The 23,439-nt window shown below is 43.0% G+C and overlaps 2 protein-coding genes across 8 annotated transcripts in view; one reads left to right on the forward strand and one right to left on the reverse strand.

Annotated features, from left to right (window-relative positions):
* On the reverse strand, window positions 1-15,706 carry POFUT1 (protein O-fucosyltransferase 1). 4 transcript variants are annotated; one of them, XR_008915235.1, is made up of 8 exons: window positions 15,475-15,673; window positions 14,188-14,309; window positions 13,274-13,456; window positions 12,694-12,806; window positions 8,785-8,977; window positions 7,548-7,790; window positions 1,642-1,951; window positions 1-528 (listed from the first exon to the last, which is right to left on the reverse strand). XR_008915235.1 is itself a non-coding variant. In XM_003339578.4 (7 exons), exons 1-7 carry the CDS (start codon window positions 15,587-15,589, stop codon window positions 1,763-1,765), a joined length of 1,158 nt encoding a protein of 385 aa, XP_003339626.2. In that variant the 5' UTR covers window positions 15,590-15,706; the 3' UTR covers window positions 1-1,762. The 4 variants fall into 4 exon arrangements, 3 of the variants coding, with proteins under 3 accessions (XP_003339626.2, XP_056667938.1, XP_056667940.1); XM_003339578.4 differs by having other exon boundaries at window positions 1-1,951; window positions 15,475-15,706; XM_056811960.1 differs by having other exon boundaries at window positions 1-1,951; window positions 13,274-13,453; window positions 15,475-15,676.
* PLAGL2 (PLAG1 like zinc finger 2) overlaps window positions 7,173-23,439 on the forward strand; it is a 21,922-nt gene continuing 5,655 nt past the window's right edge. The window contains exons 1-2 of one of the 4 annotated variants that reach the window (XM_056811959.1): window positions 7,173-7,285; window positions 21,965-22,334. In XM_056811959.1, the coding sequence (XP_056667937.1) occupies window positions 22,075-22,334 (260 nt within the window). In that variant the 5' untranslated portion in view covers window positions 7,173-7,285; window positions 21,965-22,074. Of the gene's footprint in view, window positions 7,286-15,730; window positions 15,860-18,562; window positions 18,726-21,964; window positions 22,335-23,439 lie in introns of those variants that run through there. The other 3 variants (XM_007474456.3, XM_007474457.3, XM_016427747.2) reach the window with 3 other exon arrangements.

The raw sequence follows: 23,439 nt of genomic DNA on the forward strand, positions 1-23,439 counted from the left end.
AATGTTTGACTGTATTTTATTGAAAAAAAATAATAAAATTCATTTCCCATGGGATTTTCTTTGCTCAGAAGGATTTCAGAAGGCCTTTTTGTAACTTAAAGAGAATTTGAGCAGCACAAATCTTCCTGAATGCTTTTTTTCCTTCACAGATTGGCATCCTGAGGCAAGTCCCCTGATCGCCTTGTAACCTCTACAACAAATTGCTTCCACCTTACAAGGGGAATTAAACTCCTCCACAGAAGATGAATGTCAGTGTCTGAACCAAAGTGATGAGCAGTAAGTCTGGGGTTCCTCTGTAAGGCCTACAAGCTCCTAGTCTGAACTGCCTTCCCCAAAGAGAAGCAAAGGCAAAGGCACACAGGATACCTCTAGGTGTCAAAAACTAGGAATTTTGCAAGTCATCTTGCTAAATCTTCAACCCTTGGGTGGTAGAAAGGATGATGTATAACACCCCAATCATAAAGAATATGCTGAGAGGGAATGACGTCCTCCAAATGTAGACAAAGCTTTGGAAGAAAATCTCCAGCCCTACAAAAGGAATAGAAGCTAGAGTGAGGGACGATGGTAAGGGTCACTTAAGATTGAGAGGCAGAATTTAGAAGTTCCCTCCAGTGGCTGAGCCACTTGCATCTTGGTCATCACACCCCACTTGCCATAACCTCAGGTCCCGTTTTGCAAAGGAAGGAAGGCAGGAAGTAAGCACAAAGTTTTGGTCAGCACTCTGGAGCCCAGGAAGAGTAAAAGCCATGCTAAGCAAACTTCTTATGGTGAAAGGTTGAGCTAGATGTCAGCAACCTTTCCAAAGTGCTTGCTTATCCAAAATGGTCCTTCTCGGACTTTGGTGTACATGGACTCTCACAAGGAGGAGAGAGATGTGCAAAATGTGGCATGACCATGACAATGTAGAAAGGCAGGGGCAGAAGGGGTAGGTGGCAAGCAACCAAAGGGTTGTCTTTGGCAAGCATGGTATGAGTTGCCAACCCTCAGCCTATAGACTTGTCTGAGTTTCTCATCTGCCTGCATCATAAGAGCCACTTTAGGTCTTCATATGAATGCCTTCCACTGGTATAAAAATAGTTACCTGGAGAGGAAAATCTAGGCTGGTCATGTATTAAAACTAGAAAAGCTGTAATCCAGGATATCTGCTACTCAGAGGATTATAGAGTTAGAGCTGGAAGGGACCTTGGAAGTCACCTGAGCCAACACCCTTACTTTACAGATGAGATAAGAAAAGTCCACAGAGTTAAGGTGACCTGTTCAATGTCACACATCTTGAAAGTAGAAAAGCCAGTGTTTCCAAATCCAGTGCCCTCTCCACTACATTACGTTATCAGTGGATGCTTAGAAAGACCCAGAAGAGCCACTGTACATTAATGATGCCAATTACACAGGGGCCCTATGAAGAAACAGCAGGATGAAGACGGAGGGGCATGGGGAAATATGGAAGAGATAGGGTATTCCATTGCCTAATACTAAGAATTAGCTCAGGAATCACCCAGAAATGCACCACAAAGGCGGTTCTCTTAGAGGAAGCCCTTGCAGTTTGAGGTATTCTGCTTTATAGTCTCTGGAAGTAAGATGAGAAGGTAGCCTATATCCTAGAATTTAGGTGGGGTAAGACCAGACACTGGATACAGCCACCTTTTTCTTTCTTTGCCAGCACTTGGATGAAGCAGGCTGGTGACTTGAGCTCACTTTCTGGCCACATGATGACACCACCACTGGCTCCATAGCTCAGATTGTTTGGGAAGAGAATGGAAGATTAGAATTCATCCCGAACCTGAGGGGGCCGGTCCATGCCAAAGAAGGAGGAAGACCGGCCCCATAAATCCCGTTCCCGTTTCACAAAGGCTGTAAAGGAAGAGACACAATTGCCAATGAAATGGTCTGCCTGGCCAAGGACATATAGGTCAATCTGTGCCACTTCAGGATGGAGGGTCACCACTTTCACCTGCAGGCAGAAAAAGGCAGAGCAGATTAATTCAACAGTTTAATTAACACACACACACACAAAATGCCTACTGTGTATAGAGAAAATGGTGCCTAGTGATGACAGATGCAAAGTTTAACTAAGATACTGTCCCTGTCCTCATGGGGCTTATAATTAGTAGAGGGATAAGATACTAACATAAAAAACTGCCACTCATAACACATGATAAATGCAATGTTCCCCTGGCTTTGAAAAACAGAATACCATAATTTCAGAAGAATCATAGCTGTAGGAGCCTTAAACTGCAATAGTAAGCCACAGAGTGGGGTGTAAACAGGCCCTATATAATCAATAATGATGTGCATCTGGGGAACTGTGTGAAAGACTAATAAATTAATCAATATTTATTAAGTGCCAACTATGTGCAATCTGGGTGCCAGCCTTGATTCTTCATTATCTTTCACCCCATACCTTGCTGTTGCCAAGCCCTATTAATTTCACATTTGCACATCTCTTCAAACACTCCCTCCTCTATGCCTGCCACCACTCTGGTACAGGCCCTCATCACCTCATGCCTGGTCTATTGCAATAACCTGTTGGAGGGGGGATGCAAAGGTGGGGTGTCTGCCTTAAGTCTCTCCAGTCCAATTGATCTTTTTTTTTAACCTTTACTTTCCCTCTTAGAATCAATATTGTATATTATTTCTAAGGCAGAAGAGCAGTAAGTGATAGGCTAGGGTTAGATGGTTTGCCCAGAGTCCCATAGCACAGTGCCTGGTACCTAGTAAGTGATGAATGCTTATTGAATGATTAATGGATTGCCAGGCCCCATGTTAAATACTGAGGATACAAAAGGAGGCAAGAGACAATCCCTACCCTCAAGGAGCTCACAATTGAATGGGGGAAACAACATGTAAGCCAATATATACAAATAAGATAAATACAGGATAAATAGGAAATAATTAACAGAGGGAAGGAAGGCACTGTAATTAAGAGGGGTTGGGAAAAGCTTCCTGGAAAAGATGGGATTTAAGTTGAGACTTAAAAGAAACCAGGGAAGTCAGTAGTCGGAGCAGAGGAGGGAGAGCATTGTGGACAGGGGGACAATCAGAGAGAATGTCCAGAGCTGAGAGATAGAGTAAGGAAGAGCCAGGAGGCCAGGAATATGTGGTAGGGAGGAAGGTATAAGAAGTCTAGAAAGGTGGGAGCTGCTAGGTTATACAAGAATGTCCTGTAAATCAAAGATCATATGTGATCTTGGAGGTGACAGGAAATCACAGTTTACTGAGTGGGAGTGTGTGGGAGTATGACATGACCAGACCTTCAATTTAGGAAAATCACTTTAATGGCTGAATGAAGGCTAGGCTGGAGTGGGAGAGACTTGAGGCAGGCAGACTCCCCCCAGCCAGCAAGTACAGTAGACCAGGTGTAAGGTGATGAGGCCCTGCAACTGGGTGGTAGCAATGGAAGAGGAGAGAAAGGGACATATTCAAGAAATGCTGCAAATAGCTTGGATGTATCCAAGGAATGTTAGTGAGGAATCCAGGATGATTCCTGGGTTGTGAGCCTAGGTGAGAGACATTAATGAGACCATGTTTGACCAGAAAAAGAATCAGGCTGGTTATTTAATGACAAAAGATCAAGAGTTTCATTGGTAGCTGCAAGATACCACAAGAATCAGAAGAAGATATCCCAACAAATTCAGGAGATCTTCTATGGAGATTAATTAATTCCTTAAACTACTGAGGAAAGAACATTAAAAAGGCACAAGTCAGTCTAATGGGAGAAAGACAATTTTTCCCAAAGGGGAAGATCAGGGAAGCCTAATGGAAAAGATAGCATTTGGGTTGGACTTGAAAGGAGGGGTAGGTTTCCAATGGCTGAGAAACAGAGGGAGAATGTTCCATGCACAAGGTACAGCATGGAGGCCAGAGAGATCGAGGTGTGTTTGTATAGCAGAAAAAAGAGCAGTTAAGCTAGGCAGAGATTATAAAAGGGAGTAACATGAGATAAAGGTGGAAAGGTAGGTTGGCATGAATACACACACACACACACACACACACACACACACACACACACACACACACACAATTTGGTGTAGAAATACATCAGACTCAACAGAGAAACACAAGGGAGAAGTGGGGGAGGGCAGTTAAGAGAGAAGATAATACAGAGGAGGGAATAGTCACAAGCAAAACAAACTTCCTAATCCTGCAGGAAGGATTAAAAGGGGGGAGGGGAGGAGGGGAGAGACAAGAACTAAAATGTAAGAGGTTCCCTAGCTTTCTTCTTAGACAACTGGGAAATGACTGAACCAATTGTATAAGAATGTAAGAGACTATCATTGCGTTGGAAGAAGGGATGAAAGAGAAGATTTCAAAGAATGCTGGATTGTGAGAGCAATAATAGGAGAACAATTTATATGTGGGTAGCAATAGTAGAGAAAGACAGCTTTGAAAAATTCAACTTTCATCAAAACACTGACCATTCATGCCTCTACAGGACCTCTAATGAAGCACATTATTTACCCCCTGACAAGAGTGATGAGGGGCACACATTTTTGGACATGACCATGGATTATTTGGTCTAAGCCTTCTTTCCTTCCTTCCTTCTTTCTTTCTTTTTCTCTTTCTTTTTCCTTCCTTCCTTCCTTCCTTCCTTCCTTCCTTCCTTCCTTCCTTCCTTCCTTCCTTCCTTCCTTCCTTCCTTCCTTCCTTCCTTCCTTCCTTCCTTCCTTCCTTCCTTCTTGTTAATGGGGAAGGAGAAGGGGAGAGTAGTAATGGGGATTACAAAAAGAAAAGTGGGCCATTTAAAAATATGCCCAGAAGAGAACAGAAGAAAGTTCAGATGAAATGGTTCTGAAAGTAACCTGTTGAATTTATTATGTACTCCAAAAAGAAAAGGCCAGGCTGTGAAATGGAGACTGATTCACAATTTCACACACAATACTTTTCCTCTCATTCTCCTGGAGCATGGATTGAAATACTTTTTTTCTTTTTGCTTCTAAGCCCAGAATAAAAGAATAAATAATCAAGGGTAAGACAGCACCAGAGTATGGAGGGCCTTGAATGGCAGGCTTCAACAAGAGTTAGAATCAACAGTATCATCTTTCCTAGGATATGAGGTCATGAATGAAAATTTTTAAAGCTGAGAGGTCTAATACAAAGAATCAAATTCCACCTCATTAGTACAAACAAGTTTTTAGCCTTTCCAGTGTGACACACCCATGAACTTGCCAGTTCAGCTGGAATCCATATCTTTCTCCAGCTCTACCTTTCCTCAGTCCCACATCCAGCCCCTCCTCCACTCCTATTAGGTAAATCTCCTGAACATTCCAGAAGGAATTAGGCTGTACCTTCTCTCACACCAGTGCTTCTGATGGAAATGGCCTCTCCCCTCCTTATTACCTCACCTAGATCTAGGCCCAAGTCCTCCAAGATAATAACAAGCTTACATTCCTAGGGTTCTTTTAAAGTTTATGAAGGGCTTTCCTTACCCCTATGAGGCAAATAAGACAAGTATTATCACCCCTACTTTAAGTCACGTCAACTTTTCCTTCTCTGTTAACAAGAACTCCGAGCTTCTAAGAGGCAGTTAGGATGTGACTGTTGCTCTCCTAGTTCCAAATTCAGCATTCTATCCATTGGGCCCTGTTGCCTCCATTGGTATTTTTTTCTTGATTGCCTACACAAGCTCATTAAAAAATGTTTTACTGAAGTCTTTTGGTTTTTATATACCACCATCATTTCTCAATATCTTCCTTCTTTCACAGAGCCTTCCCTTATAAAAAAGGAAAACAGCTGAGAAAAAACTGAATGTGGTGACCACCTTGGAGGCAGAGCCAATGTTTCACACCTATTTCACACCTGTCATTCCCCACATTTCTACTGTAAGGAGAGATGTGTATCCCATTACCTGCCCTTTGGATGCAAATCTTGAACTACAGAATGACTCAAAATCCTGTCCTATCATCTGGTTGTGTGTAATTTAGCACTTTGGTGAATATGGTCTCCATGGTGTTCTAGTTGTTTCCATATATCAGATCTATCTTTTATAACATAACTATAAGCTCTATAAGGCAAGGCCGAAATTGCTTATGAGACAGAGAAAAAAAGTCAGTATGGAGTAGGGAATAAGAACATTAGTTTAAAGTCAAATCATACTAGTTAGTGGCAGACCTAGAATTTAAACTCTGGTCTTATGACTGCAAATCTGGTATTCTTTTCACTATCGCATGATGCCTTGAGAAAACAAATGTCCACCTGCTCTAAAAAGTGACAAATCCACTACTATTGCAACATATCCACTAAGGGTGAAACTAAATGGCTCAGTGGATAGAGAGCCAGGCCTGGAGATGGGAGGTCCTGGGTCTAAATCTGGTCTCAAACACTTCCTAGCTATTGTGACCTTGGGCAAGTCACCTAACCCCAACTGCCTGGCTCTTATTGTTCTTTTGCCATGGAACTGATACTTATACATATTTGATATGGAGATAGAAGGTAAGGGTTTAAATAAAACAATGCATATTTACAAAGGATAGGGGAAGAAGATAGAATTTATGGCCGTTCATTCTTTTCTTTGGAGTGGCACTGACAGTTTGGGTCTAGGGACAGAGAAAGGCGGTCAGTTATTATCACTACCATCAGACCACTCACATTTATAAAGAATGTTAAGGCTGATAAAATACTTTCCTCACCATTATCTCAAAAGGCTGGATGGTACATTGATTATTGACTCCATGTTACATATGATCACAGAGGTATAAAGTAATAAAGTCAAGAATTCTTCTGGGGTGGGAATGGGGTGTTGTTTTGAAACCCTTCTTCTTTTATCTTAGAACTGATACTAAATTTTGGTTCTGAGGCAGAAGAGCAGTATGGACTAGGCAAGTGGAGTTAAGTGACTTGCCTAGGATCACAGAGCTAGGCAGTGTCCAAAGTTGAATTGAGGACTTCTTGTTTCCAGGCTTAGCTCTCTAACCACTGAGCTATCTAGTTGCCCCTAGCTAGGAATTCTTAATCAGCACTTAACAAAGTACCTGGCACATGGGAGGCATTTCATAAATGTTCACTGATTAATCTGTTAATTGATTTATTAAACCAGATGTGGATTCTTGACTCCAACATTTTTTCTATTCTATGACACTGCTTCTCCATCCTTTTCTTGTAAAAGGCATAGCCCCTGACCTCATAGTATTGTGAAGGAAGATAGAATGTACACACATGGAAACAATTAGAACATTACAATTACAGAATCCAGTAAAGAACAACAGACAAGCAACAGAGAAGTCAGAGAGAGAGAGGATTAATGTTGACTATAGTTAGCAGTCACAAATCAGAGCCCTGCCTGAATCTGGTAAGTGTTGGAGAGAAAGACAAACAAAAGGATGAAGAGCCAGGAAAAGCTAGGAGGAACAGTAGTGACAAGCAGGATCTGGTAACTGTGGTATAGGTGTCCATCTCTTAAGGAGCTAGTCCAGCCTCTTCCTCATTAGCCTGCCTCCCTCCCATGTCTCATTTCCACATAAGCCCTGGGCAGGCAGACAGAGTAATTCCAGCTTAGTCTTTGGTCACTTTCTAACCCTGCATGCTCCCCACTCCCCCATCCCATGGCCTACCTTTCCTTTGAACAACTGTTGAATTTCAGAGACATAGCTCTCAGAGTCTGTGGCAATGTAGATGGACTGGGCTTTTATAGTCTTCACCCAGAGCCTCAGAGCACGTTTGATCTCCTTCAGGTCAGGCAAGCACATGACCATGGTGAGAGGTGCAGCAGTGTTCCGGTTGTAGCCCACACACTGGGGTGAAGCCATGAAGTGGGAGCCAGCTGTTCCATCCTTCAGCATATTACAAGCATTTTTCTGAAGAGTCAAGAAGTGGGGGGGGGGGGGGGGGAAGGGGGGGATAAGAAGTAAGAGGAAAAGAAAGGGTTAGAAATATTGCTTTCCTTCTGATGACCTCTTTCTCTGTAAATTAAAAAACAAAACTAAAAATTCAAAACCAACCCCCAAATTTCCAAAGAAAGTAATACAAAATTAAAATAAAAAACATACATTTTTGACAGGGGAAAAGCCAACACCACAATACAAATAACAATATACCTTCTTATTATCTTCTTGTACTCTTCCCTGTGAAGTTTCTGAATCTATAAAGTCAGCTTTCATGCTCTGGGGCGAGGGGGTTGGGGGGCACCTGGCCTTATCTCTGCTTATCTCTCATTGCCTCTTCTACATCAGCTGTCTCAGAAGTCTTTGTGATGAAGACACATTCTCCAAGGTAGGGAGGGTCTTGGGGTACCAGTCATGGCTGGTTCTGCCAGGCTGAAAAGTCTGAAGCACGGGCTTAGCACCAGGACCATGTATCCATCAGCTATGGCACAGCCTACCTTAAGTTCAGAGAGGCTTGTCCACAGAGGTCTGGCCTCACTCACTCATTCAGCTGCTTCCTAGAGCCCAGAGGAGTGATAACCTGCATCTACATGGTATTAAGAACATCCGCTTATAAGAATCCTACCCCAGTCTCTAACAGTTTGTCTTTCATAAGAGTCCACAAGTTAGCACAAGGGAAGGAGGGCCAAGACTCTTGATTTCTACTTTTCCCTGTTACTGGCCTGTTGCCTGATCTTGGGGGATATCACATGCATGACCTCTCACTGCCTCAGTCTATCCATCTGTAAAACAAGGAGAAAAATTTGGACTGTTAGATCACAACTGAGCAGCATCCTGGAGTTCATTCATGAGAGAATGGTAGCAAACTGCAAATACCAAACACATTCATGACTTCCTGCAATTGCACACATTCCATGTGCCTGTGCTTTGGGCCCTGAAAGAGTCACAAGGTAAGGAGAAGAGTTACCCAGTCAGAGCCAATTCGGAGATGAACCCCAACATAAGGCCTGATGAGATGAGCCTGGATCTCAGCCTCCCCTTTCTGGATCATCTCATCGGACCACACCACATATTTCTGCAGGCCCCTGTGTTCCTCCAACACAGGAAACTGGGCTGGAGCTCCAGGCAGGGCGAGTACTGGGTGATTATCTGGGGGAAACCTAGGAAGGAGAAGAAGGCAGGCTGAGTCATGGGCCCAGGCACTTTAAGGAAGAGGGATGGAGGGAAAAGCTATGAGCATACAGCATACCCCCACAGGAAATGGATGAAATTGCGCCAGGACCTCAGACCAGCTGAAAAGTCCTGCCACATGCAACAAGCGCGAGAGGTTTTGAAATCCCAACGAACTGATAAGAGTGCTAGGTGCAGAGCTCAAAGCATTATTGTCTGGGGCTTGGAATTTACAATCTTGTCTGCTTGTTTTATAATTAAAAATTTACAATGGAGTCATCTAACCTTGTGAATGTCATGTTGGCTCCCAGTCTGTGATGCTGTAATTCACTCCTGGGTGTGGTGCTGGACAAAGCTTTGGGCCTCAGACCCAGGCAATAATGAACATACTTCAGCTGTAAGGACAAGTAGCTACTTTTAGAGAAGAAATGGGTTTTGCTCAGGGCCTCATTCAATATGACTGTGTAGAACAAGTCTATGATTCTTCTTTAGCTAAGACTACCTTTAACTCAGAAGGATTTTTAAAAATAGTGCTAAAAAAACCATGTTGGCTTCTTGGAGATTTTCAAAATGAAGACAGAATTATTTCTTTCTTCTGTTGAATTATACTCATTTGCAAGCACCAGAAGCAGTGGGGATGTTACCCAGGACCAAATATAAAATCACCAATTTCAACTCTAAAAGAAGCCTGACTTTGCCATTTCTAACATTATAGAAATCAGAATTTCAGAGCTAGAGGGGTTCAGAGATGTTAGAGATGGGAGAGACCTTGGAAGTCATCTAGTTCCAGCCCCTTCATTTAAGATAATAAATTTTGCAAATTCCATGTTCTTATCAAATCTGGAATATCTCGTCTACTAGCTGGATCTGGCCCAGGGAACAAGGGGATTAAAATGACCACATAGAGCAGAGGCCCACTGTCTTGTAAGGAATGTCAATATAGTTCTCTTGTTCAGAAATAAGTCAGGAAGATTAGAGTCATCAAGTTGTTTTTGTTTTTCTTTTGGTAGGGAAGCAAGCTTAAATAACCACAAAATCCATGGTCTTTCTTTACTTGCTATAGCCCTGAGCATCTTCTGGTTGAACTATTATGGTCATTTTATGAGTGTTTCTGGAAACCTTTATCACATTCTCTTGCATCTCTCCTCTACTTGAATTCCTGTGGTTCCTCTTAATGAAGCCTATACACCTGTCGTTATATTCCCTTAATAGCTACATTACTATCTTAAACAACAATGACACACATTTAAATAGTCTTTACAGTTTATAAAATTCTTCCCTTGAAACAACCCTATGAGGAAGGTAGTACAAAGTATTATTAGCAGCCCTATTTTTTAGATGAGGAAACATGCTAAGAGGAGAGGAGGAAAAGAAAAAAGAACATGGGGGGGGGCAGAAATAATTCCTATTTCTATTGTACTTTTGAAGTCCAGAAAGGTGAAATAACTTGCCCACAGTTCTACATCTAGTAAGAACTCAAACTCAGGTCCTCCAACTCCTAGAGTTCTGAAATCTGCAAATTTCAGGCCTACCAAAGACCCTCAGAAATTGCTCTGGTCCCAAGAGGCCATTCTTTGTCACATACACACAAACATAAGAGATGAGGCTACTCTTTGTGACACATAGAGGATGAAGTTGAAGGCATCAAAAAATAGCAAAGAAATCTCTGACTATGTAAAGCCAAGGGGTGACTATAGAATAATGAAGCTATTTAAAAGCAAACACATAATAGAACTTGCATACCCAAGTGAGCTGTTTCCCTCCAAGTAAACCTCCTGAGAAGTCACACTTATTCTAACAAGGCTCTTGATATATGACTGCTCATTCTGGAAATGGCCTTCAGGTCTTGGCTTCTTTGGAATCTTTTCAATGAGAGCAAATATCCTACTCTGGGGGGTGAAGGGGGGTAGAAATTGGCTTTTTGCAAATGCTCAAGTCATTTGGAGCTGAAGCTAGAGGAGGATATAGTGATGAGGTACATAAATTTAGTCTGGGTCAGAAATGAAGTGTGACTATAAAATAATATTTTTTTATTAATAATTAATAATAATGTTTTTTGGTGGGGTCCATGGGCCTTGCCTAAGAAATTTATTTCCCAAAGTAGAGTTCAAACTCATGAGCAGTTGTTTTGAAGAAGGAAAATACATCTGTATACTGGCTCCAGTGTTTACTAACTATGTGACTATGAGCTAAAGACAAACTCTCTTGGCCTCAGTTTGTCCATCTGAAAAATGGGAATAAAGATACTTGCATGACCTATCTCACAAGGTTGTGGGGAAAGCACTACAGAAACCTTAAAGCTCTTGATAAATTTGAATGAATATGACAAGTCTTGATCTATGAATTAAAAAAGAAACAAAAACCAGTATCTACTTTAGTCCTTGGAGGCTCTATGATTCCACTGACTTGGGTACTCTCAATGCTGTCTACCTCCATCCCTCTGACCCTTAGAAGATAGTGTTCATAAGCTGCTGTGGTGGCCAATAAAATTCAAAGCTCAGGAAGATGACCTTCTTAAGAGTCTGATTTCATTTGGTTGGTTTCAGACCATAGATAACATAGCTGAATGAGTTTTGGGCCCATCTTCAGTCTTTCTAGGTTGGTAGAATGCAATGGGGTTTGGGCTCAAATGAAACCCAAGACTCACACCTTCAAATCCGCATGTGGCTGCAGAGGATTTCAATGGAACATCTTATGCTTAACCCCAAGAAAAAGCATGAGGCTGGACAATCACAAATCTCTCAGCCTTGGTCTGGGTGGTATTACAAACAGAGCTCTGACCATCTGAATCAATGGCATTTGTTTGAAAAGAGAAGGTGGAGACCATGTTCCTATCTGCCCAGAAAGACCTCCCTGCTTTCTGACTCTCTCAAATCTATCCATCCTTCAATGCACAAGTCCAGACCCATTTTCTCTTGAAAATTTTCCTAAGACCATTCAAGATCTCTTGATATTTCTTTCCTCTGACTTCTGCAACAATTATTGTCTTTGCCACCAGGAGACATGTAATTTAGAACACTTTGGATTACTTACATTTTATGTTCCTAACTCAAATGTAAATTCCTTGAAACCATGATGTCTTTTTACTGTTCTATATCTCTCAAACCATCTGGTATTTAACACATAGTAAGCAAACATTTGATAAATAGCTGTCAGTCCACTTAACCTACTTTTTAAAAAATGGTGCCATATGTCTGAGGGTGCTTATTAATTATACTGTATCTGATGATTATCAGGATGACATAATTTTCTCAAGTAGGGTTGAAATTTTTTTCTCCTACAGAAGCAGCTTCCAATTTTAACTTCTGAAGAGAAAGGTTAACTGGCAAGTGATTCTCACACCTTGACCAGGAAACTCTGGTTCACGTGGTTATGAAATGTTCTTTTTATGATGGTCTTTATCAAGGGATAAACTATTGCTCAACCCCATAGCAGGTCAATGTCCTATGGTGTCAGGCTGTGAAATGGGAACAGATCAGACAGCAGATACTCTCCAGACATGTTTGTGGCCATTTCTTGTGGATTATACCTTGCTCTCTGGGCTTTACAAGTTCAACAGATATACTGGCTGCCCCTTCAATCCCAAATAACTGTGTAGTACAGGACAGAATCATGAGGTAAACTGGGTGTTAGCCAGCTACTGCCCTTCCATCTCTAAAACTTGGTGGTCCCAATTCCTCTCTATTCCCACCTCCATTCTCAGTACCTTTGGATCCAATGGTCCTTGTAGGAAGGGTTGAAGGCGATGCCACCAAAAAGTTCTGATTTGTTGAAGCTGACATTGAACTGATCCCAGAATGGGCCAAAAGGGTTCCCTTCCTGTAAAACGATATAATTAGGCATTTGCTGGGATGGGCAGCTAGGCACTAATGGAACAAATGGAGGTCAAATGGAGGTGGGCCTTGAAAGGACAAAAGGAACAGACTAGGGGCAGGTTGAGTTTAGACATGCCAAGAGATCTAATTCCAGATGACAAGGAATGTCTGAATGACCTCAACAAAACTAAGTGAATACAAAGCACACATAGTCGTACAAAATAATTTCAAAAGAAAGCTAGTACTAACAACTGGGGGCATATTTCATAGAGTATACTGCTGTTTGCTGGATGATACTTTTAAGAACCATAAGGGAACTTTGCAGAAAGAATACTACTTCTAGCTGTGTCTGGCCTGAGGAAAAGCAGGAAAGAAAAGTACATAAAAGGCATGCATAAGTAGAAAGAATAGCAGGTTTCAGGTATGGGAATAGGACAGTGGGAGAAAAGGCCAAAGCATCCATGGACACACCTTCATTGGACAGGTCTTCTTGTCAGCACTCCGCTGGGCTGCCACATCAAAGCAGTAAGCCACTCTATTCTCAGGAGGCCAGTGGATAGGTGCCAATTTCTCCATGAATTTCTCCAAGCTGATGACCCGATGATACTTGTTAAGTGGTTCCAACTTGAAGTATGTCTCGTAGGACACATGCTGCTGTAAGAATGAAAGAGGATAGAAATATTGTGGAAAAGAGATGAGACAAAGAAAGAGAAGGAAAAAGAAAAGGTTCAGAGGAGAGATAAGAAAGAAAAGAGGATTAACTGAGAAAGGGAAAGAATAGGGAAAAATTGGAGAGAGGGAAAATTATGGGAGAAAATGAAGAGAGGGGAGAGTGTGATTTAGCAGCCATTTTGAATATTGTCTTGTGAAGGAGGAACCATCTTCTGCCCACCTTTGTCCCTGAGCAGTATCTATCTCTTTGAGGGAAATGAAAATCAGCCATTACTACTGGGACTATGTGTAGGTTGAGTGATTAAAAATATACTATTAGTGAGCCAGGGGCTGTGAGTTTGAACTTAATGTAAGCTGGCTATATATTCTGCTTTGGCTCATAGTCTAAGATTTTTAATATAATTTCACCTTTGCAGCATATGTTACAAGGTAGGTGTGGGGAGAACGAGAATGGTTCAGTGCAATCCATTCATACTACTGGGAAAACAGATACAATCATACTTCCCGAAGACAGAACAAGATACCAGTTAGAAGAATATAGGCTTGCAATGCTTGGGGTGGGTCCAGAGGGTCAGTTTACTAGGAACAATTTAGGGAATCTTCAAATAGCCACAATTTATTGAAGGCATACCAGAGACCCACTGTGGAATTTGTAAATTCCTTTAAAAATCTTGAATGGCATAGTTAGGGCCAGGGCAGAGCCAAGGACTCACATTGGTGTACGGAGGCTTGTGATGTTGGTATTCAATCCAGGGTGGGATAGCCAGGGTCCGGTTTAGTAGCTTTGCAAATGCCAAGGAGCCCAAGAAGTGATCTGCCTGGTTCCCAAACCGCCCTGGAAACATGAAGTCAAGTTGAGAGGGATCATGAGGTACTTTCTGAAACAGTTCAAGGATGCACAGAATAGGCACTTAAATGTTTGTGGAACTAAAGTGAGTTAAATGGATGAGAGAAGCCAGAAGGGACCTTGGAGAGTTTTTCCTGACTCTCTTAATTTACAAATAGGGAAAATGAAGCCCAGAGAAGTGAAAGACCTTGTCGAAAATCACAGTCATAAGTAGCAACACCACCATTTGAATTCAGGCATTTTGACTACAAATATTTCCAAAGGGATTGATTTTCAGTAGGAAAGTGTTTACCTCTAGGGGAGGAGACAAGAAAATGCTTAATTAATAAGATTATAGCTATTTCTTGGCTACCTGTCCCAAACTCTGGAGTTCTAGTTAGAGGTCTGCCACCAACTCACTGTGTGACTTTGGTCAAGACATTCTTTCTGGCCCTCAATTTTCCCTTCAGCAAAAAGGAGGGGAGGTGGGCATTAGTGTCTTCCAACTTAAAGGGTCTAGCAATCTATTTCTCTGAGATCTACTCCTCTAGACAGAAGGCCTAGGGCCCAGAAAGATCCTTGGTCTATCTTCTAGGGAGCTAGAAGAGACTGGGGCTCCCTAGCAGAGAAGGCACTCCTCTTGTAGCAGAGGAGCTGGCAAGACAGCATAACTTCCATCACCTGTAACATCAGTCTGCAGCATCTGCACAACCTGGGGCAGGGTCCTTAGACCTCCCTGGGAGGCCATAGGGGGACACAGGACTGGCTAGGGGAACTGGTGTGGGGAGCTGTCTACGGAGATGGGACAGGTCTCCCCTGGGAATAGAAATGGCCTAATCCATCTGGGACAGGCGGGCTCCCCCTCCGGTCCCACTCCGGAACCAGAACGGACTAGTCCGGGGCCACAGGGCGGGCTTCTCCTCAGGCCGCTGTGGACTGGTCCAGTCCCCAAGGTAGACTCTGCCCATCCGAAGTAGACCAATCTGGTGTGACTAGAGCAGGGATCTCCCTCCCTCCCCCCGGCCACAGTGGACAGGACCACAGAGAGACTCCCCCCGGCTCCCAAGAGAATGGACTGGTCCAGGGCCAGGCTCCACAACCCAGGATTCGTGCCCCCTTGCACAGGCCTGTCTGTAGGAGCCCAGCAGGGGGCGCCCAGTCCGGGAGGCCTTACCCATGCAGGGGCAGTAGAGTAGATAGCCAGCTGGGTCCCAGGCCTGGGCCAGGGCCCACGAGGGCAGTAGGAGCCCAAGTAGGGGCAGGAGGTGCGCCCATGCCGCGAAGACCATGTCTGTCCAAAGCTGGAGGGTACTGGCCCGCCCGTCGCGTTCCCACCAGGCTCCGCGCGCCGCCCCGCTCGAGCCCTTCTATCCATCTTACTCGACCATAGAGAGTCCGCGGCACCACCCCCGCTCCTCCCCCCCCCTCCCCTCGGCGGCCGCTCGCGCGGCTCCCAGAATGCACCGCACAATGGCCCGACCGCCGCCACTACCGGGGCCTGACCGGGCCTGGCGGAGCCGGAGCGCGGCCCGCCCCGGAACGCGGGGGCCCCGAGCGCGGTGAGTGCTGTGCGAGAGCAGGGGGAGCGAGACCGGGGAGCTCCCCCCGGGAGGCGCTAGGGCCAGGACTGGGTGGGCAAAGCCGGCTAACGACCGAGCTCCGTCCCCGCCCCGTTCCGCGCGCCCCACGGGGAGGGAGAGGCCCGGATAATCCGAGCCTACGGGGTGGGGGAGGAGGGAAAGAGGGGGAGGCCCGGATAATTCTGCGCGGGAGAGGGAAGCGAAGGCCCAGCCCCTTCGACCCCTAGGAGGGGGAACGAGGACCGGAAAGCTCCCGCCCCTCTTACTGCCCCCCCCCCCCGTCCCCCAGCCCCGACTCGATCCGACCCAATCCAGATAAATGGGATAGAGTATCTACAGAGGTCCACTCCGCAACCCCGTGAGTGGTGACACCGCGCCCTTTCTAGGTCCTCGTCTTCCCCTTCGTGGGGAGAGTGTGTGTGGGGGTTCCCCTCTGCGTTCCCTACCCCCCACGTGATTCTAGCCCGCCCGCAGGTGCAGCCGCCCCCATTCTGTCCCGCAGTTTGTCACCGTGCGTGCTCCCTCCACCCAGGCAGGCCGACCTCCCACGATCTCTTGGGCGCCCCGGGCTCCCACCACACACACAAACATGCAGCAGGCCCCACGGGTGGGCTGGGAAATTGAGCACCAGAAGGAATGAAACTACTCGCCCAAGGTCAAGGGGGTAACTGGGAATCGAGTCGGCTGCTCTCTTCCAGAGTTAACAGTTTATTACTTAGCCCATACTGGAGACACTAGCTCCTGCCTCCCACGAACAGAAGTCCGAGGGACCTTTAGAAGGCATATCCGGGCCTTGCTAATCCTGTTTGATATCTCTTGGAATGGTGCAAGCCGCTGGGGCTTCTTCGCGCCTCGTCTCCTTTCCACCCCGCATCCCCACCCCCAGTAATGTAATTAATTCTCGAGAGAGGTTAGAGGGAGGGAGAGCCTAACGTAGCTATTTCCATTTCTCTTCCTGCTCCTGTATTTCTTTGCTGCAGGAATGCATCATGAGGATTTGTTTCTGGTGCTGTGGGTCAGAGCTTGATTGCTCTGTCTATTTATAATTTCCTAGCTGCTATTTTGAGCTCAGAGAAGGGAAAGGCGCCTTCCACCCGCTTTGCACGTTTGCCCTTGGTGATGCTTTCAGTCAGCAGGTGGTGGGGCCAATTTCTCAGATCCCTGGGTCCTGGAGCAGAGGGATAAGAGAGTCTTGTGCTATTTTAGGGTAGTCATTGAAGTGGAGACTAATCCTCTGTGGGTCTTCGATTTGGTAAGAACTCACATGGAGGTTAACCCTTTCTTTGCCGCGGGAAGAACCTTAAGGAACTGCCTTTTCTGGGCAGAAGGTGAGAGTAGATCATAAGACTAGTGTACACAGAATGAAGGCATAATATTACAGGAACATTTCCATAAATATTATGAAATACAAAAAATATTTCATCTGAGTGGAACTAATAGCATTTTGAGAACTAAAGGATTGGGAGTATGTAATTGGCTCTGATTTAGATTTCCAGTATACAATTTTGAACTGCACACATGTTGATGAAGATGTTTCAGAGTAATTTCTCCTAACCAGAGGAAAAAATATTGTAGAAATAGTTTCCATTTATGACATCCTCTATCCTGGAATTGGAACCTCATCCTATTTGGTGTGTGCTTTGATTCATTTGGTAACCAGTAGGTGCTGCTTGGAGGAGCTTGTGGAATTTTAGAGAAAGCCAGTTAGGAGGAGGAGTAGGGGCTGCAGAGGATATCCTGAAGGAAAAGGAGTAGAAGCTGGCAATTAATTGTGAGATGGGGGGTGGGTGAGAGAAAGAAAGTGTGGGAGAGGTTGTGAAGGTAACAAAATTGGCTTTGGGACCTGAGGGAAAGAGATAACTTTCTTTAGTGCCTCATTGCAAAGAAGTGGGTAAAATTTAGGCATCAAAGGAGGGCCTTTCCCATCCATTTCCTCTCCACTCCCCCTCTCCCTCCCACCCCCCATCAGACACCAAAAGAACTGTGGAAAATGTTGAAAAACCACACCATGGGGAACCAGCTTACTAAGATGTCTTGTCAACTAGGAGGGAAGAATTGTGTTTGTTTTATGGGAACAGGTTCTGTTGGCTTCTCGGGTTGTTAAGGTCAAAGCACAAGACCAGAAGAGCAGCCCAGAGGGAATGGCAGAATTCTTCTGAAGCTTTTACTGAGGAAGGGAAAACCTGAAGGAGCAGGGGCTCTGAATAGATCAGAGATCTCCCCAGGTCAAAGAGAGTATAGACAAAGAGAGGTTTTTCCATCCCCCTAAAGGACGACCAAGTTACACCTGTTTCGGCAACAACCAGCATGTGACTGTAGGTGTAAAGTAACTTAACAGCCACTTTGAACAGTTTGGCAGAGAGCAGGATAAGGGTGTTGGTTGTTCTTTTTTCTTTGAAAGCTACATTCCCATTAACTTTAGCTGAAGCAAAGATTACTTAACCATGTGCTTTTTTGTATGGACAGAGCCCTTGTGGGCTCTTCTCAGCCCCCGATGGCCTCTTCCTAGAAGCCCATTACTCACTCTTTCAGGAAGAGTGCATTGAGCTGTTTGCAGCTACTGTTTCTGCTTGTTCAGGAGAACTGATGAGGTGGATGTGTGGGAGGTGGGGGGGAGGGAGGGAAACGGACGGTTCTCTTTCTGATTTTGAGTGGAGTTTCCAGAGCCAGTCCTCTCTTTCAGATCACTGAAAACCAAGTGACTAGGACTCATTTCTCTGCTTTTCATCCTCATCTAGACAGCAGGCACCAGTTTGGTTTTAAATGAAGGTAACTTCCAGAACTGCGGATGTTTCTTTTTACTATGCCATCCATGGTCTCTAGTAATCACTGGTATTATAAACAGGTAATTACACACACACACACACACACACACACACACACACACACACTCACACACACACACTCTTGGGGGAGGGATTCACACAGCATGAGAACTCAATATTAAAGAAGTTTGAGGTGTGTTGTGTGGCAAACAAATACAACAGGATCACCCAAGGGCTTAAGTTGGACTGGTTTTTAGTGGACCATCCTCAACATGTGACTAGTTTAAAGACTGCCACCTTTGTGCAGATCTTTCTAGATAGATCTGTACTTCTGATGGGAGAATACTTGTATTATGTTTGGCTATTTATTAAACAAGAGGATAGGTTCTCTAAATGGGGAAGCTGGCTTATTTTGCAGTTAATAGTTCATATTTCTATTGGATTTTGCATTTTATAAATGCTTTACAATAATCCTGTGACATAGGCAAATAAAGAAACTGAGGCTCAGAGAGTGATTTGCCCATTAGTCTTGTGACTTACAGTTAGTAGTGGGAGTTTTAAAATTAATATACAAAAACTAAAGTATTATATTTTAAAAGTTTTGTTAATAGTAACTAAAGTAAAAAAAAGTACCTAAACCCAACCTGGTCCCGAGTAAAAGAGAATGTGGGAGGAGTTACAGCAAACTTAAATATAATCACGTAAAGGCAAGGACGCAGGAAAAGGGAAAAAGGATTCTAGTTAATACAGGAAGGAATTTTGGGTAATGTAGTTTTAGGAGTTTAAGAATTTCTAATTATATAGTAGAGCTGAGACTTGAACTTAGAACTAGACTCCAAGTCTAGTACTCTTTCCTTATACTCTACATTAATGGTGGTGGAAGCTGTCTATCCATCTAGTTTCTTTCTTTAGGCTTCCAGGAAATGGTTCTTGTGAACAGCGGGTGCCGGCATGAGGAGCAAGCATTCAGTGACATATATGCCCTGATCCTTATAAGCTACCCCTTCTAATATAAACCTGTAGCACATATTCCTTCTGTTTATATTCATAAACCATCTGTCTGATGAAATTCCATCCGTGTCAGGGTCAGCTTGATCTTACAGGGAAATCTTCTATTTACATGAGAAATTGGCAGTACTACAGTCTATGTACTAGGGATAATGAAGTTAATTTTTCAACAGCACAGTAGATGGTGGTAGTTGCTACATTACACTCTTCCCTAACTGCTTTTAAGATTAAACACAGTAGGACAGCTAGATGGCTCAGTGGATTGAGAATCAGGCCTAGAGATGGGAAGTCCTAGGTTCAAATCTGATCTCAGACACATACTTACTATGCGACCCTGAGCAAGTCACTTAACTTTCATTACCTATCCACTACCACTTTTCTATCTTGGAACTAACCACACAGTACTGATTCTAAAATGGAAGGTAAGGTTTAAAAAAAAAAGTAGATTGAATATAGTAATATATCTTTGGAGTACCACCATTCCCATTAGTTGGTAGCCTGGAAGTAATCACACAGAAAATCCATTTTATCTCCAACTGTATAGAACCTTGGCATTCAGAACCTTTATCACTTAAAATTATTGGTATTTTTTAATAGCTACTCCATTTCTGAATTTATCCTTCTCAGTGAACCCTATCCTGTAACAAAGTTTTTTAAAAGTAAAACCAACTAACATACCAAGTTTGACAGTATATGCAATAGCTTATACTCATAGTCCCTCTTTCTTTAAAAAAAAGGAGGAGGGGAGATATATTTTGTTAACTTCAGAGCTAAGCAACATTATAATTACAGAATGTACTATATACTATACTATTACATATTATATACTATTTGTGTTTTTTAAGTCATATATGTTGTTTTCCTGGTTCTGACTGGACCAGTTCAAATAAACCCATATGCTTCTCAGAATAATTCATATTCATTGGTTCTTATGGGGCAATAATATCCCATTTCTTTCATGTACTACAATTTGTTTAGCTATTTTCCAATTGATGGGCATCAACTTTGTTTCCATTTCTTTGCTAAAACAAAAAAGCATTGCTGTATCATTCACCATTTAAGTGCCTGCTCTAGGCAGAGCCCTGTGAGATATAAGGGTATCTAAATCTCAGGTTGTTCTACTGCTCACTCTCACAAATTCAACTATTCACCATCTGCTGTGCTTGTTTTGCCCTTTCTGTTGCTTGAAATGGACTCTTCTCCATCCCATGTTTGAAATCTTTCGAGTCTTTCAAAAAAGCCCAGCTCAAGTGTCACTTCTTCCATGAAACTTTTCTTGACTCACACCCCTCCCCCCAAGTGGACTAGCCCTTGGATTTCTCATTAGCACTTTGTCTGGAGGTTTACATCCTTTGTACTTTTTTTGTGCTTATCTATCTTTCATCATGGTTATTTGTGTATGTATTTTATTCTCCCCTCTATCCTTTACCCTCACCAGTTGTAAGTTTGAAAACAGGCATTGCTGTCTTTTATCTTTGTATCCTCTAATTGTTTACATTTCCTAACCTCATAGAACTATGCTAGTAGGGAGATAGTATATATAAATATACTATAGCTTTGCAGTGTGGAATAGAACATTGTAAGGACATCAGCAAGGTATCTTGCTAATTCCTAGGAAAGAAGGAGTGAATAGAGCTTTCAAAAGGTCGCTAACCCTTTGTTCAAATAAAAACTTTCTGGGATTATGTAAATCCCTGGGGGAGCCTCACAGTCAGCATATATATAGCCTGTGTTTGAATGCCCAGAAGCAGAAATCTCACCCTGAGTATACTGGCATGTACACTACCCTATCAATCAATCTAGTTTTAAGGGCAGGTTATTCCAAGGTCTCATTTCCCAAGCAAGAGATTTTCTTATTTTGCCTGTCTTTTGGGGTGCTATATTACCCATTAGCACTTCTCTGATGAAGGAAGAAAATTAAAGAGTGGGAAAGGAGGGAAAGCAAAATCTTTGGTTAGAGCTTTGATGGGAAGATTCATTGATTCCTACAGCCAAAAAAGAAATCTGGGAATGGATTTTGGAGAGGCAGTATGATAGTTGCAAAGGGGCATTGGATTGGGATTCAGAAAACTTCAGTTCAAATTCTTTATTTACTGCTTACCAGTGTCACCAAGGGTAATCCTTTTACCTTTTCAAGTCTCAGTTTCCTTATCTCTAAAGTGAATAAAATATGCTTACACTACTAATCTCTTGGAAGTGTTATAAGGAAAATGCTTTGTGAATTATAAAGTGCCATATCTATTTCTATTAGCATAGATAATTAAGACTACTAAAGTTGGATTTCCTAACCCTAGTTTTTCTAACGTTTCAGGTGAAGATATTCGTCTGGAGACTCCTTTGAAAACTGTGGCAGAACAGAGTTAGCACACTGCTGATGGGGGAAAGTTCTCATTAATATGGCCCTCCCCCATTAGTCCTGCCATGACGGCATTCTTCACCAGTGTCCCTAACTGGATTCAAGATGCAAAGCAGGAGGAGGAGACAGGCTGGAAACTAGTTCCTAGGCCAAGAGGACGTGAGGCAGAAAGTCAAGTGAAGTGCCAATGTGAAATCTCCGGTACCTCCTTCTCAGGTGGGGAGAAGCTGAGAACCCACAGCCTCCCCCACACGGAACAGAGACCATACAACTGCCCTCAGCTGCACTGTGGCAAGGCCTTTGCATCCAAGTACAAACTTTATAGGTAGGTGATAAAATCCATTCTAAGGACCTCTTTGAACCCAGAAATTCTTTTGAAACAAAGCCAGGGAAACCATACATCTTTCTGGGCTCCATATCTGTTAAAGAACAATACATTCCTTGAGGCCAAAGACTGTGTTCTTTATGTGTTTGATGCCTTATGTTGTACACATTCATTAATTGATGTAGTGAACTTTCCTGAAAAATGAGAATCAATCCTGCTTTTAGAACTTGAACAGAACGTAGAAATCATTGAGTTCAACATCTTTATAGAGGAGAAACTTGGGGCCAGAGAAGGTGACTTGCCAAAGATTACACAGAAAGCCAATGATATCCATAACTGAAACCTTTGTTCCTTAATCTAGTCTTCTTTTCACATATATGTTGCCATTTAAAGTATTTTGACTCAGGGTCTATGTTCACTACTTTGGTCTATATAGCTCTCTGCCTTCTTTACCCAGATTATTGGAGAAACCTGATATTATATCTTTTAAATTTTGATTATCATCCATAGTGTCCAGAGTGGTAGTAAATTTAGAAGCCAATCCTTACTGTAATGAATTAGGCAGTTTTTGTTGTAGTAACTGAGTTTCCATTCTCATTTTTATTCTGTTGTTTGTAGAACAAAATTGATAATAGGTCTTTTCGCTTTTAAAATAAATTCAGAAATTTTTTCCCTGTTTATTTGTACATTTACCATTTCATTTTCATTTTTTATTAGTCTTCTCTGTGAAGTGATGGGGAGGAAAGGTAGTGACATAGAAATCCAACATGGGGTGTCAGGAAATAGAGATTCTCTGCTACTGAGTCATCATGTGACCTTAGGCAAGTCACTTCCCTTATATGTGTTTCACTCAGTTTTCTCCTCTATGAATTTGATGGCATGAACCACTGAGCCTCCCTTCCAAGGGAGAAGTATTCCTGTGGTGCATTCTCTTTACAGAATAAGCTACATTTATAATCTTATTAGTCAGCTTAATGAGGCAGAGATATTTTAGCTAAAACTGTTTCTTCTTTAATACTTTGTATAGATTCTTGACAACAGGTGGTTCCTGACAAATACTAAAATGAATTGAGGTAAAGGAGAATGTAGCTTCCTTTCTCTTGAG

This window comes from Monodelphis domestica, chromosome 1 (genome assembly GCF_027887165.1).
Source record: "Monodelphis domestica isolate mMonDom1 chromosome 1, mMonDom1.pri, whole genome shotgun sequence".
NCBI lineage: Eukaryota > Metazoa > Chordata > Mammalia > Didelphimorphia > Didelphidae > Monodelphis > Monodelphis domestica.